The 16,307-nt window shown below is 39.2% G+C and overlaps 1 protein-coding gene across 1 annotated transcript in view; it reads left to right on the top strand.

Moving 5' to 3' along the window:
• Positions 1-1,605: 1,605 nt before the first annotated feature.
• Positions 1,606-16,307, top strand: part of MYH2 (myosin heavy chain 2) — a 29,078-nt gene continuing 14,376 nt past the window's right edge. Inside the window, exons 1-17 of the mRNA XM_003778740.3 lie at positions 1,606-1,705; positions 1,846-1,888; positions 3,306-3,529; positions 3,628-3,771; positions 5,895-6,051; positions 7,255-7,282; positions 7,366-7,480; positions 7,579-7,671; positions 8,221-8,284; positions 8,409-8,507; positions 11,142-11,245; positions 11,773-11,911; positions 12,277-12,395; positions 12,485-12,634; positions 13,994-14,164; positions 14,287-14,596; positions 15,223-15,299. Of these exons, the coding sequence (XP_003778788.3) occupies positions 3,326-3,529; positions 3,628-3,771; positions 5,895-6,051; positions 7,255-7,282; positions 7,366-7,480; positions 7,579-7,671; positions 8,221-8,284; positions 8,409-8,507; positions 11,142-11,245; positions 11,773-11,911; positions 12,277-12,395; positions 12,485-12,634; positions 13,994-14,164; positions 14,287-14,596; positions 15,223-15,299 (1,974 nt within the window). The 5' untranslated portion in view covers positions 1,606-1,705; positions 1,846-1,888; positions 3,306-3,325. The remainder of the gene's footprint in view (positions 1,706-1,845; positions 1,889-3,305; positions 3,530-3,627; positions 3,772-5,894; positions 6,052-7,254; positions 7,283-7,365; positions 7,481-7,578; positions 7,672-8,220; positions 8,285-8,408; positions 8,508-11,141; positions 11,246-11,772; positions 11,912-12,276; positions 12,396-12,484; positions 12,635-13,993; positions 14,165-14,286; positions 14,597-15,222; positions 15,300-16,307) is intronic.

Genomic DNA, 16,307 nt, shown 5'->3' with positions numbered 1-16,307 from the left:
ATCCTTACAGGAGGCAAGCACAATGGTGGTATTTGCCATGTGCTGGATGGAACCAAGAAGGACTTCAGCAGCCAGCTGAGAATGTAATGCTGTCTTCTGTAGTCAAGAGACCCCTGGAATTGCTGGGAGGGTTGGTGTTCCAGGATGCCTGGGACAAGGCATGCGGCCCAGAGAGCATCCAGCCAGAATAAAGGTGCCAGAAGGCTAAGTAGGTTGTACTGGAAGAGGTAGCTCACAGTAATAGCTCCAAACCTTAGACTTTGAATAGATCAGGTACTTCTGTGTATTTGTGACTGATGTGCCCTTTGACCAATGTAGCAGCTGATGACTCCTTTAACCCATGAAGTTTTTGAAGATTAGAGCTTCATTATCCTTTGAAATATGTGATATGAAAGAGAGAGTTTAAATGGATTAAAAACTTATTTTCACTGTACGAGAATATTCAACATTATATTTTTCAATGAAGGAGAAAGAAGAGCTGGTGAATTTTTAAAATACTCCAACAGTTGTAAATTACTTGGTTTTCCATTTTCATCCCTCCTTCTTGGACAAAGATTCCCGCTTGGTAATTATCAAGAACACAGATACTGTTTGTATCATTTTTGAAAATTTGATCAGGCAATTTGTGTCATATTTCAAGTATAAAGTCAGATACAAACAAGTTTTATTTGTGGGATATAGCTCAAATTTTTCCTTAGGATTTTCAAGAAGATATTATTTGTAAGTTTCCGACATATTCAGTATTTAATATTTTCCTTAACGCTATGCGTATCATAGTTATTATATTTATATTACATAAAGGAATGTAAAAAAATTAAAAATATTCTCCCCAAGCCCTTTACAGATATAGATAAATCCTTTCCACATTACTCTAGCATGCTACACTAATATTGTCACTTTTTTCTCAGCGAGCTATGACACGAAAAAATGTTGAAAAGTATTCTCTAAAAACACCTCTGCTACTAGAAAATATTCAACCTTTTTTATTGCAGGCAAGTCAGATGGGTAGGGGGACAGGAAATGGTGTGCTAAGTAGAGGGAACAACTTTGGCAAAAGCAAAAAGGTGAGTGAGCAAGGAAATTCCTGAAACTACAGGAATGTTGGAATAACAGAGAGGACCCTCTATCTCTTTAAGTTGTTGAAGGCACACCGCTTAATTTTGCAGGGCTGGAAAGAAAGGATCAACAGGTAAAAATTAACTGTCACAAAATTAAAATACATATTTGTATTTTATTTATGTGACTTAACACATGAAATATGCGAAAGTGATGCGAGGCAAGCCCGAATGGTATGCCCAGCAAAGCCAAAAAGAAGTTCCGAGGGAAGCCAGGTATCCTGGCTGCCCAGCCACTGCCTTTATCCACCAGCTTGACTCTTTCAGATCATCTTCTCAAATTATCCATAGGAGATTTATCCACATACTCAATAAGAAAAATATTTCTAATTATATCCAACCATTCTTAATATGAATGAGAATTATGCGAGGACGGTAGATTGCCAAGAGGTATTTTGCCAAACAATTCCTTTTGACTTAAGAAAGAAGAGGCAGCTGCATTGTTTCCATAGCTATCCATATAAAAGAGCTCTTGGAATGAGGCTGACTCGTCCTGCTTTAAAAAGCTCCAAGGTAAGTGGGAGCAGGACGGGCCTTTCAAGAGGGACACTGGTCACACTGCCCGGTGTCAGCAGCAGCTGCTAGTTCTGGTACTGCTCCTTCTGGAACTGCACGTTTTACCTCTATGAATTTTGTTACTTCTGTTTACAATAGCAAGTAATGCCATAAATGGGATTTTTCCCCCTCTTTTTGGTCAACTAATCAAGTGCTTTTCCCTTTTCTTTTATAGAACTGTCTCACTCCCAGGCTACATCTTCTCACTTGCTAACAAGGTAAGATTTGGACTAACCAGCTCCTGGAGGAAAATGCAAGAGTCTCTGGGATGGATTTCTGTCACTTAGCCACCTTTCAGAAAGTGCTTGTCTCAGTAAATACCCTCTAACAACTGTGCTTCAGGAAAGGGGTGAGAAAGGCAGGACTGTCCTTTCAGGACAATGCACACGTCCTCATTTACAGCTCAAGCATTGGTGGGGTGACATTTGAGCAGGGGAATCGCTTTGAATAAATATATTGTCTGTGCAGGAAAAAGTCTACCCTCAGATTCCCTGGCTAAAAATCTCAAATTTGATAAAAATGTATCCTGCTGTTAGAATTCGTTTAGTAAACATAATATCCAACAATGTAAAATGGAAGTAAGACAATCCTTCCTTTAAACTTCTTAAAGCCCTTGTAAAAAGTCGCCTTACACAATGCTGAGTGCTGCAGCATTTTTCTTATATATAATAGAGGTATTAATCTGCCCTCCCACTACTTACTGCATTTCTAAAGGGAGAGACTAGGAGAGAAGATTCAAATGAGTTTCAAGTAATTTGATCATGTAATGACTGCGGTAGAATTATTTGCCAAACCTTTCATTCTAATGATACCACTGACAATCTACAGAGCAAACAGGGCCTGCACGCTTCAAAGGAAAATTTGGAATAGTAAAGGGAGCCCTTAGATGTAGAAGAATGAGGTTAACGTTGGCTACTGTTTTTATCCTTAATTAGTTTAAGGGGGTTAAACTGAAGAACTGTATTTAATATGCAAAAAATTATGTCAGAGAAACTATACTAAGCACCTAACCTAAAAGAAAAAAAGGCAAACAAAATTATAATCTCCAATAAGCCACTGAACTTGAACAAATCTGGCTGAACAGGTAAAGGAGGAAATAAAGTTCTTCTACATTACATTCAAGACATGGAATTTTGTGACATGATAATTCATGACATCTTATATATAAATGGTAGCCTGAACAATTTCAAATTACTTTCTCAGTCATTATTTAAATTTCTTTTTCAAAGTATCTTCACCATATATCATGGGCTGTGAATTTAGAAAGGCAGAATTTATAATCCCTATTCTAAAGATGGAGTCACTTAGGCTCAAAAAAATCAAGTGACATACCCAAGGTCACAAGCTACTTGACAGCAGCACTGGACTGTAACTCAGTTCCCAATGAGAATGTGAGTCTTGGAGGATGAAATAAGACAATGGATGCAAAGCCCTAAATACGGTATTGGGTACACAGAGACCACCTGATGCATTTTCGGTCTTGTGATTATGTTTGTCTCAGTAACTATAGTATGGTGAACAGTAGACCTGTCTAGTGGAATTTCCAACTGGGCCTATGAAATACAATAAATATTAAGATTTATCGGTATACATGGCAATCCAGACTCTCTAATGTGAAAGTGTTATCTCCTTTAGGACCTCTGAGTTCAGCAGCCATGAGTTCAGACTCAGAATTGGCTGTTTTTGGGGAGGCTGCTCCTTTCCTCCGAAAGTCTGAAAGGGAGCGCATTGAGGCCCAGAATAGGCCCTTTGATGCCAAAACATCTGTCTTTGTGGTGGAGCCCAAAGAATCCTTTGTCAAAGGGACCATCCAGAGCAGAGAAGGAGGAAAAGTGACGGTGAAGACTGAGGGAGGAGCGGTGAGTAGAATCCCAGGAGCTTGCCACATTTTATTGACTTTTGTAGTTGTTGTTTGGTCACTCAATTAATGTAAACGGTTATCTTTCCTGTTTACCAGACTCTGACAGTGAAGGATGATCAGGTCTTCCCCATGAACCCTCCCAAATATGACAAGATCGAGGACATGGCCATGATGACTCATCTGCATGAGCCTGCTGTGCTGTACAACCTCAAAGAGCGTTATGCAGCCTGGATGATCTACGTGAGTGTCCCCTGCCAGTGCTCTGTATAATCATCCTCATGTACCCTACCATCCCGCTTCTTCCACTGAGCATAAATAGGTCACAGGTAGTGACCCATTTCACTTTCATTGTAGCATAACTAGTTAAAAGGCTTCACGATTGCTATTGTAAAGCACAGCTCAGCAACCAGCACTTCCTTGTTTTCCCATCCAAAGCTGGGGAAGGCCACTGTCCATGTTGACTGGGTTTGCCCAGAAACCCTTCAACAGGCATTTGAGGAGTTACTGCTTATATTTCAATCACAGGTAATTTTCCCCATTCCTTTTCCCCACTCGAGCCGCAGAATCATCCAAAGTGAAAAGATAAACATGTTTTAATACTTTAAACTATTTTAATTTTTTTTTTTTTTTTGAGACAGAGTCTCGCTCTGTGTCCCAGGCTGGAGTGCAGTGGTGCAATCTCGGCTCACCGCAACCTCTGCCTCGTGGGTTCAAGCGATTCTTGTGCCTCAGCCTCCAGAGTAGCTGGGATTATAGGCATGTGCCACCATGCCCGGCTATTTTTTTTTTTTTTTTGTATTTTTTTAGCAGAGACAGAGTTTCACTATGTTGCCCAGACTGGTCTCGAACTCCTAGGCTCAAACGATCCGCCTGCCTTGGCCTCCCAAAGTGCTGGGATTACAGGCATGAGCCATCATGCCTGGCCTAAAATTTTTTTTTTTTGAAAAAAAAACAAACTTCACTCATTTTCACTCCCCTGAAATAACAGCAATTTGTATCTGTGTGTTCTGGTCCCTTCTATCTGGAATGTCACCTCGTCGATGAAACCTCTCCCACTTCCCCAAGCAGTGAGATGTTCCGTCCTTTCATTTCTGTCCTTGCCTTAACACTGACCATGTTTCTCCTTGATCATTCATTTACATGACTGTCTCCTACATAGACTGGGGATTCCTCAAAGGACATCATCTCATTTATCTGGTCTCATTTATACTGTCTGGCAAAGGCCTGCACATAATAAACATGCAGTAAATATTTTTAAATCAAATTTATTATATTATATTCATATTTTTGCATAGTTTAGCCAGTGCTGTTATTTAGCTAGGCAACACCTATACAAGTATACCTAGAGTTGATGGTCAGCATCCAGTCTAACTAGTTCGTGCCTGTCTTGAACCAATTGTCAAAGATTTTTTAAATCCCCCTATTGTAATCATGATGTGTGTGTATATATATACATATATACACATATATACGTATATATGTGTGTGTGTATATATATATACGTATATGTGTGTATATATGTATATACGTATATATACGTATATATGTATATATGTATGTATATATGTATATATGTGTATATATATACATATATACACATATATATATCATTTCGTGTCCTGTTTCCTTATAACTTAAAAACGTTTTGTAAATATTTCCTGAGTGTTGCCGTATACTTTCATGTTTACTTTTTTAAATGCCTGTATCAAATTGTCTTAGAAGATTTACCATAGTTCACCTAACCATTCCCTTACTGTTGGCCACTTAGCTTATATCCAAATTTATGTTCTCATAAATTTGAATTGTCTTAATGCTGCAAAGAAAATATAAACCATTTCCATAAAACAATAAAAGTTTCATAGCACCTGTGTTTAATAACATGCATTTCTTCTTCTGCTATGTAAAAATCACTGTGAAAAGCCCTGAGGAGAGCAATAAAGCTGAATTGTAGTCACTTCCCTCAGGATTCCGCTATCACATTGTTGAACTTGCCAACTAGTTTTCATGCTGATGCCTTGAAGAAATAAGAGTACTCACTTAAAGTGCTCCTTTTTGTTAAAATTCAATTAATTTCCAGACCAGCCTGGGCAACAAAGTGAGACTTTAGCTCTACAAAAAGCACGAACAAAATTAGCTGGGCATGGTGATGCATGCCTGTAGTACCAGCTACTTGGAAGGATGAGGTGGGAGGATTGCTTGAGCCCAGGAGGTTGGGGCTGCAGTGAGCTGAGGCAGCACCACTGCACTCCAGCCTGGGTGACAGAGCAAGACCCTGTCTCAAAAAAACATTCAATTAATAAGTTAATTGCACAAATAACGGGAAAGGTCTTTGGGTACTTATTCTTTCTTTTTCCTTCTCATAGACCTATTCAGGTCTCTTCTGTGTCACTGTCAACCCCTACAAGTGGCTGCCAGTGTATAAGCCCGAGGTGGTGACAGCCTACCGAGGCAAAAAGCGCCAGGAGGCCCCGCCCCACATCTTCTCCATCTCTGACAACGCCTATCAGTTCATGCTGACTGGTGAGTAAGCCGAATGCTTTGCAAGTGCATAAACCTTTAGAGCAGAACCATAGGAGAAAGAGACTCGAGGCAATCTCAACACATTCTTTGAGATCATCTCTTTTAGTTGAGGCTGGTGTATTTATGAAGGAGAAGGTCCAGGAAGGGGAGAAAGGCTGATTTGTAATCCGTAATATTACATAATTGCTAATGATCTCTTAAACTTTGAAAAGGTCAACAGAGGCTGTCCATGGTTAGTTAGTATACTTTTGAATGACTCAGAAACTCAAATATGAGCAAAAATATAAATATTTCTGTGTATGTATACACACACACACTTATGCACACACAATCACACATACAAACTGTGTCTCCGTTACTATGAGCCAAAAAACGGAAGAGTAAAACTTGTCTCTGTAGTTTTAGCCTCAGCATCCTAAATTGTGACAGATGAAACAGTCTCTTTATGTGAAGGATGGCACAATGCTATCGCCCTTTGCCCAGAACCAACCTGAACAGGCTCCAGATTTAAGGTGTATTTGGTATTAAGACACTTAGATGTTGAATCTGCTTCCTACAATATTGTCTTGGCTAGACCAATCTAAACTACTGTGGCACCTTGAGAAGGGGCTTAGAGAATTCCTGTTCAGAGACAGTAAAACATCAAAACAAAATTTTACCTTTTCCTAAAAATATGACCGAAGCCATATTTCTAAAGGTATCACCTTTACTGTACTTACTCCTTTTCATACACTAAAAATATCTCTAACGCTCATTCTTCATTACATCTTGCACCCACAATATATATGTCCCTAACTTAAATCGTCTTCTAAACCTAACCAAAGAGCCAAGTCTACTTTCAGTGTTTATTTAGTGATAGAGTATTAAAAAGAAAAAGTCTGGTGCTTCAGGAATACACAGCCATGTGGTCATCACTTATAGAGTGGCATTCAAACATTTTCCTTCATCTTAGAATTTTTTTCCTCAAAGGAAATATTTCTTGGAAGATTTGAATATAAAACCGATAAAAGTAGTGGTGTTCTGTTTAAATGGGTGGATGTGTGCTAAAGTTGGGGAGGGAGAAAGTGGTAGGTCTAGAGCCTGCCAAGCCCTAAAGGTTGCAAAGTCCAGACTGAATAATACTAAGTTCATTCCATTTTACTTTACTTATCATTTACAAATATGTAAGAAAACAGTATTAAATGTCTATAATTTCTTTTGTAGACCGAGAGAATCAGTCAATCCTGATCACGTAAGTAGATTTTATGCTTTCTTTACATGGCTGTGATAGCTGCTAGCCTTGAGACCACATCTGATTGAGTTTTGATTTGACAGCGGAGAATCTGGTGCAGGGAAGACTGTGAACACCAAGCGTGTCATCCAGTACTTTGCAACAATTGCAGTTACTGGGGAGAAGAAGAAGGAAGAAGTTACTTCTGGCAAAATACAGGTGAGTCTGATTGTCACAGTCAGAATCCAGGCTCTGTCAGGACTCTCAGGTAGGAAATTCCCAAGCCCCAGATGCATGGACTGCTCTTGCCTTTGCAGGGGACTCTGGAAGATCAAATCATCAGTGCCAACCCCCTACTGGAGGCCTTTGGCAACGCCAAGACCGTGAGGAATGACAACTCCTCTCGCTTTGTAAGTCTCTTGGACACGCTAATAGATGCTGTTCACTGGTCAAAATTTATGAGATGTTTGTAATTACATTCTCTGAATCTTTTTCATTCCCATTCTATTACATCATCGTTCTTTCCTTTTCCTCTGAGCATGTAATAACATGGATCAAAGCCCCATCTTGAAGGATATATGGCCTTTTTCCTGAGTTCTTTCTTATCTGTCATGATCTACACTTTTTCACAATTTTAAAATTTTTATTTTTAATTTACAAATAATAATTGTACTTATGAAATACAATGTGATGTTTTGATATATGTTATGTGTATATTATGGAATGATTAACATGCTAATTAACGTATCCATTACTTCACATACTTAACAAATATTTATAATTTTTAAATCAAAGATAAAACTCTTCTACTTATAAAATAGGAGATACACCTTTTTCTACCTGATACAAATACTCTCTGAACTGATTTAATATTAAAGTACCAGCATCAAATGTTTTGAATTTCTCAAAGATTCAATATTATATAAAAACAAGGTAGTAATATTAGCTTTTATTTCAAGGGTAAATTCATCAGAATCCACTTTGGCACTACTGGAAAACTGGCATCTGCTGATATTGAAACATGTAAGTGTTCAGATATCTTTAAAATCATTTCTGATTTGTATGACCTAAAAAACTGACCAAAAATCAAATTCGCATGTCACATGAATTTTTACAATTTTCTTATTTGTTATTTGTTTCCTTCCAGATCTGCTAGAGAAGTCTAGAGTTGTTTTCCAGCTTAAGGCTGAGAGGAGTTATCATATTTTTTATCAGATTACATCGAATAAGAAACCAGAACTAATTGGTAAGAAATGTCATAATTCTTTTCCAGAATTACTGCATCAGTACCTATCAATGCATAGTCCAACCTAGTATTCTATGACTGAATTTTGTCAAGTTTATGTGCCTTCTTATTTTTTAAATAGCTTTGTGAGTTTGGTAAAAATTTATATGTGCTCATTAGAAAAATTCAAAGGAAAGCAAAAGGAAAACTGAAAATAACATCTCTAATTCCTACTACTATGAAATAACCACCATGAACACTTGGATGAATATCTCTCTAGTCATTTTCTGTATACATATCTCTACATATAGATACATACATACAATTTTCATAACTGAAATCATGATTACATGCTCTCCTGTAATCTACTTTTTTACTGAGCAATTATGTATCATAGCTTTTTCCATGTCACTAAATATAGCTCCACATCATTATTTCCAATGGTTGCATAGTATTCTATTCTAGAAATGAGCACAATTTACTTAACCATACCCTCTTTACAGATAGATTATTTCCAATTCTGGATTGTATATAATCAACACTATAGTGATAAACTTTTCCCATTATGTGATTATCCTCTTTGGATTAGAATAGTTTTGTTTGTTTGTTCGTTTGTTTGTTGAGATGGAGTCGCACTTTGTCACCCAGGCCAGAGTGCAATGGAGAAATCTCAGCTCACGGCTACCTCCACCTCCCGGGTTCAAGCGATTCTCCCTGCTCCAGCCTCCCAAGTAGCTGGGATTACAGGCATGCGCCACCACGCCTGGCTAATATTTGTGTTTTAGTAGAGATGGGGTTTCACCATGTTGTCCAGGCTGGTCTCGAATTCCTGACCTCAGGTGATCTGCCCACCTTGGCCTCCCAAAGTGATGGAATTATGGGCATGAGACACTGTGCCCGGCCATTTTTTTTTAAAAATAAGGATTTATAAGAGCACCATGACATCAACTTCAAGGTGTTTGTGATGGTGCCTAATATCCTTTAAATGCCTCTCCAGTGCCCATCAGTCATCAACCAAGCATCATGTGATATCGGGAGAACCCGCCCCCGATAATTCAACGTTATTTCACATAGGTTCTTTTCTATTTCCTAAGTGTTGGCCAGTCTGAGAAATAAAGGGAAAGAGTACAAAAGAGAGAAATTTTAAAGCTGGGTATCTGTGGCAGACATCACATGTCGGCAGATTCTGTGATGCTCCCCAAGCCACAAAACCAGCAAGTTTTTATTAGTGATTTTCAAAGGAGAGGGAGTGTAGGAAAAGGGGAGGGAGTGTAGGAAAAGGGGAGGGAGTGTAGGAAAAGGGGAGGGAGTGTAGGAATAGGGGAGGGAGTGTAGGAAAAGGGGAGGGAGTGTAGGAATAGGGGAGGGAGTGTAGGAATAGGGGAGGGAGTGTAGGAATAGGGGAGGGAGTGTAGGAAAAGGGGAGGGAGTGTAGGAAAAGGGGAGGGAGTGTAGGAATAGGGGAGGGAGTGTAGGAAAAGGGGAGGGAGTGTAGGAAAAGGGGAGGGAGTGTAGGAAAAGGGGAGGGAGTGTAGGAAAAGGGGAGGGAGTGTAGGAAAAGGGGAGGGAGTGTAGGAAAAGGGGAGGGAGTGTAGGAATAGGGGAGGGAGTGTAGGAAAAGGGGAGGGAGTGTAGGAATAGGGGAGGGAGTGTAGGAATAGGGGAGGGAGTGTAGGAAAAGGGGAGGGAGTGTACGAATAGGGTGTGGGTCACAGAGATCACGTTTCACAAGGTAATAAAATATTACAAGGCAAATGGAGGCAGGGCGAGATCACAGGACTGGGGCGAAATTAAAATTGCTAATAAAGTTTTGGGCATGCATTGTCATTGATAACATCTTATCAGGAGGCAGGGTTTGAGAGCAGACAACCGGTCTGACTAAAATTTACTAGGCGGGATTTCCTCGTCCTAATAGGCCTGGGAGCGCTAAAGGAGACCAGGCTTATTTCAGCCCTTATCTACAACTGTAAAAGACAAACATTCCCAGAGCAGCCATTTTAGAGACCTTCCCCTAGGAACGCATACTCTTTCTCAGGGCTGTTCCTTGCTGAGAAAAAGAATTCAGCGATATTTCTCCTATTTGCTTTTGAAAGAAGAGAAATATGGCTGTGTTCCACCTGGCTCTCAGGCAGCCAGACCTAATGGTTATCTCCCTTGTTCCCTGAACATTGCCATTATCCTGTTCTTTTTTTCAAGGTGCCCAGATTTCATATTGTTTAAACACACATGCTTTACGAACAATTTGTGCAGTTAATGCAGTTGTGCAGTTAACGCAGTCATCACAGGGTCCTGAGGCAACATGCATCCTCAGCTTATGAAGATGACAGGATTAAGAGATTAAAGTAAAGACAGGCATAGGAAATCACAAGACTATTGATTGGGGAAGTGATAAATGTCCATGAAATCGTCAGAATTTATGTTCAGAGAATGCAGTAAAGACAGGCGTAAGAAATTATAAAAGTATTAATTTGGGGAACTAATAAATGTCCATGAAATCTTCACAATTTATGTTCTTCTGCCATGGCTTCAGCCGGTCCCTCTGTTTGGGGTCCCTGAGTTCCCACAACAATATAGTGCCTCACAATTTGTCTAGAAATCTCTTGTTTTAATGAAGAAGATAATTATGCTTATCTTTGTTCTGTTTCCTGTACTTAGAAATGCTTCTGATTACCACGAACCCATATGATTACCCATTTGTCAGTCAAGGGGAGATCAGTGTGGCCAGCATCGATGATCAGGAAGAACTGATGGCCACAGATGTAAGTAGAACACAAGAAAATTGGAATTATTATGGTGGGTCAGAGTAATGGTGATCCAGATAAATATTCAGTGTCTAGTAGAAATGGCAAAGGAAGATTCCAGGATGCAAATGGACATGCCCCTTGGAGTCAAATGAAAAGAATATGATGTGCACCTATAGCATTTTACTTACCCCTTACATTCTTCTAAAGATCTATCATTTCCGAAAATTTCTGAACTATTTTTTTTTTTTTGCAATTGACTTGCATTAGATTCCTACCATCTCACAAAATAACAAGTTCCTTAGATTTACTATCTTTGTTCTCTGTTCTAAATTCCCGTTTTGAATCTTCAGAGGGTATGCACCTATAATTCTAATGCTCTGTGCTGGCCTTTGGTTGACCAACTCTCTATATACCCAATCTAAGGGGTTCCTTGTCTCCCATTAGTACTGGTAGTTTCCTCAGGCCAGCAATGGGAATGTGCAGTATTAACAGTAAGCATGTGGATCACAACCTAACAGCTATCCTATTGGTTATATTGACAGAGTGCTATTGATATTTTGGGCTTTACTAATGAAGAAAAGGTCTCCATTTACAAGCTCACGGGGGCTGTGATGCATTATGGGAACCTGAAATTTAAGCAAAAGCAACGTGAGGAGCAAGCAGAGCCAGATGGCACAGAAGGTATCAACTAAGTCATCCCCATGATCTTGCATTTGTTTGAAAATCACATTCTTAACTTGTTACCCAGGAATTTTCCTAGGGAAGGTAAATTCACTTTTAAGAATTAAGTTTTAAAGTATCTGTATACCTAAATAATGTGCAATGGGAAACATAAGCACTAGATAGATGTTTCCTATAATTATTGAAGTTCTTTAGGGCAAACTACCCCATAATCAAAAACTTGAACTTAATGAACAAATGGGTAAGGATACCCAGAAAGAGATATGTGAAACACTGCACAAAATACTTACAGTTTAAAAAATATTTTTAAGGAAGTGGGTTTCTTTGGGCCACAATAACATTGTTCTACTCTTTCTTCTTTTTAGTTGCTGACAAGGCGGCCTACCTCCAGAGTCTGAACTCTGCAGATCTGCTCAAAGCTCTCTGCTACCCCAGGGTCAAGGTCGGCAATGAGTATGTCACCAAAGGCCAGACTGTAGAACAGGTAGGTGCATAATTCAAATTAACTGCCAGGGATGAAAGCATTTTCACAGGCCTCTAATAACTTCGAGAGTTATAATTTTGTCTTTTAAGGTGACCAACGCAGTAGGTGCTCTGGCCAAAGCCGTCTACGAGAAGATGTTCCTGTGGATGGTCGCCCGCATCAACCAGCAGCTGGACACCAAGCAGCCCAGGCAGTACTTCATTGGGGTCTTGGACATTGCTGGTTTTGAGATTTTTGATGTGAGTTTGTAGCTGGTTGGTGAGAGGATTTTACAGTAAGGCAATGGAAATATCTATATGAAGGAATTAGTGAAGACTATGACCTTTTCTTACCACTGTCGAAATTATTTTAAGCCTTAAAAGAGCGTAACTGGGCAGTTATTGTAGTACCAATTCCACTTCTATAAAAAACAACAATGCACTTAATAAGGACTCCCCAACTTGTTATTGATACAAAGGGAGTTCTGAATTAGCTTAGTACAGTGGGATTGAAGGTCTATTTTAAGAAATACTTAGAGACAATAAGAGCTGAGAAACGTTAATAATTTAGAGTCAGCAGTAACAAATGCAATTAGCTTTTAAGACTCATTAGTATGATATCATGAAATAAAAATTCATATTTGATTATGAAATATATTTTTCTTGATTATAGTTTTCAAGAAGTTTAATTTTTTTTTCTAATTATACAAGCAAAACTTAGGGCATTGCAGAGGATATAGAAGGTCCCAAGGAAAAAGATTCCACGTAATTCTACTATTTATATATAATGTTAACATTTTGGTGATTTTTTTTTTTTTTTTTTTTTGAGACGGAGTCTCACTCTGTCACCCAGGCTGGAGTGCAGTGGCATGATCTCGGCTCACTGCAAGCTCCACCTCCTGGGTTCACGCCATTCTCCTGCCTCAGCCTCCTGAGTAGCTGGGACTACAGGTGCCTGCCACCACACCTGGCTAATTTTTTTGTATTTTTTTTAGTAGAGACGAGGTTTCACCATGTTAGCCAGAATGGTCTGGATCTTCTGACCTCATGATCCACCCGCCTCAGCCTCCCAAAGGGCTGTTTGGGGAATTTTTAAAAATACAAGTGTATTGATTAATTAAAAATGTATTGATCTTTTTTTTTCATTTCACATTAAAGAATAACAGGGGTGGCAAATTATTGTTCACTTGCCATGCTGACCATGTGATTGCCATGCAAGATAGACTCCTCCCAGCCAGATTCTCATGGGTTGCAAGCTGGCTCCTAAATGAGTCAACAGAAAACTGTAAACCTTCTGGAAAATGTAGAAGATAATGGGAATAAACACAGGATGATTAAGTAGGTACTCAGGAAAATACCTGAATAAACTTAAGCAAATGCAGGAAAAGAATATCATAATGGTAGGATTTTCTATAAAATGACAGCAGAAAAATAGTAGCTTCCACATGCCCTCAAACCTTCCATACTTTTCACCTTTTATTTCAAAGTCTCTTTAACCCAGTGATTTTAACATCTGTAATATAAAGGCTCTTGGACACATATTTTTAAAATAGAAAAGTTCTATATTTTAAAAAATACTCAATTTGCTTAAGAGAGAAGTAAACATATCTATTTATTTAGTTCAACAGCTTTGAGCAGCTGTGCATCAACTTCACCAACGAGAAACTGCAACAGTTTTTCAACCACCACATGTTCGTGCTGGAGCAGGAGGAGTACAAGAAGGAAGGCATCGAGTGGACATTCATCGACTTCGGGATGGACCTGGCTGCCTGCATTGAGCTCATCGAGAAGGTTGGTTTTGCATTTCCGAAACCATATTTTGTGGCAACTATATTATTCACTGCTTTTTATTTTAATTCTATAGACAGAAAAAAAAATAGAAGTACAATTTTGTGTTGTGGTCTGCTTTTTAGCCTATGGGCATCTTCTCCATCCTGGAAGAGGAGTGCATGTTCCCTAAGGCAACCGACACCTCCTTCAAGAACAAGCTGTATGACCAGCACCTGGGCAAGTCTGCCAACTTCCAGAAGCCCAAGGTGGTCAAAGGCAAGGCCGAGGCCCACTTCTCTCTGATTCACTATGCGGGTGTTGTGGACTACAACATTGGTGGCTGGCTGGAGAAGAACAAGGACCCCCTGAATGAGACCGTGGTTGGACTGTACCAGAAGTCTGCAATGAAAACTCTAGCTCACCTCTTCTCTGGGGCTCAAACTGCTGAAGGAGGTAATGCTCAAATGTTAATAATACTCTCTAGTTATTACAAAATGTGATGTTAAATTGAAGCTAGTGATCTCTTAGGCCTGGCAGAAGGGTTGCAGATCAAGCCCCTGGTTCCTCCAAGTATTGAATAGATAGGCAGCCTTGTAATCACACATTTGTGGCTCACTGCACTACTGACAGGAGCCCTATTGCAGAGTCAGAGAGGATTATCAGGCTCTCAACCAATGAAAAGCCTCAGCGTCTACGATTCTCTCCTACTTCTTCCTCCACATCTGCAGGATATATAGAGTATCTGAGGGTATAAATCTTAGGCAACAGAGTGACAAACTTCCACCTCTCAGTACTAGCTTCTATTGATGATTTTTGAAGTTAGCTCCTCACGTGTCCTAATATTAGGGAATCCGTCTCTATACGATCAGGTGAATATCCCTGGCCTCATTTCCCACTGGAGAAAGAATCACAGATAAGTGGCTGCAAACTTAGTTGAAAAATAAGATTCATTCAGGCTCAATCAGAGAGGCCAGCTGGGTAGAAAAAAGGCTCCACTTGATGAACACAGAAATCAGCAAATAGGCAAGAAGTAGCCCTGCCAATTCAAAACTGTATTTCTTTTCTTCCTTTTTCTTCAGAGGGAGCTGGTGGAGGGGCCAAGAAAGGTGGTAAGAAGAAGGGCTCTTCTTTCCAGACAGTGTCTGCCCTTTTCAGAGTAAGAAAGAAATTGTTTTTGACATTCTCCAATTACTTTGGGATTTTTTTTTTACATAGGTCTGTTTTTCTGAACTTCTATTTTTGTTCTAAGGATATATTTATCTATTCATATACTAATGTCATGTTACATTTATTAAAATTACTTTGTAATATGCTTTGACATCTTGCTGGGCAAAATTCCCCTCGTCTTTTCTTTTTTTAAATTTATTTTTTATTTCAATAGGTTTTGGGGAACAGGTAGTGTTGGGTTACATGCATAAGTTCTTTAGTGGTGATTTCTGAGATTTTGGTGCACCCATCACCAGAGCAGTGTACACTGTACCCAATGCATAAAATTTGCTTTTAAAAGTACAAGATCATTCCATGAGTAGTTTAGAAAAGGACTGATAGTAACTAGTGACTCTGTTGATCTAACTTTGGAAAGAAGGGATTTAAATTACTCAGAAATTATTAGTTCACTTTTCATGCTAAGTCAAATAATGAGAAATATTTTATAGAAAATTTTATAGACCATAATACTCTGCCATTCATAATCTAGCTGAGCCATGAAGAAGAGCAATGACATGAACTCAGAGAGACTAAAAGACATCAATATGGCTAATGAACTCATGAATTCTAGCAGCAAATCTGCAGTGCAGCTAATATGGTATCCTTGCTCTTAATCGAGTCAATTTTCAATTATAATTGGTAGGATTGCTCCCCTGTAGATAATCTCTATCCCCTAAAAATTGATAGAGCTGGAAAAGAGGAGCTGTATTATAAGGAAAACAGCCAAATGTGGTGTAGGCTTCCATTTCCTTATTGGAGAACTATGGAATTTAGTAGAAGAAAGAGCAATCATCTCGCATGGGAAGGCAATGGCCTTGTAAATGTATGTGTATGGCCAGGGACCAGGGTAGGAAGGATGGTGTTGGTATAAACTGAAAAGAAGCACATGCCAGGGTGCTTTCCTTGTTCTGTGTGTAACTCCTGGAAACTCAAGTGCAGAAAGATCTATTGAGGAGGA

The sequence above is a fragment of the Pongo abelii genome, chromosome 19, assembly GCF_028885655.2.
Source record: "Pongo abelii isolate AG06213 chromosome 19, NHGRI_mPonAbe1-v2.0_pri, whole genome shotgun sequence".
Classification (NCBI taxonomy): domain Eukaryota; kingdom Metazoa; phylum Chordata; class Mammalia; order Primates; family Hominidae; genus Pongo; species Pongo abelii.
This window is presented reverse-complemented; position numbering and strand designations above follow the sequence as displayed.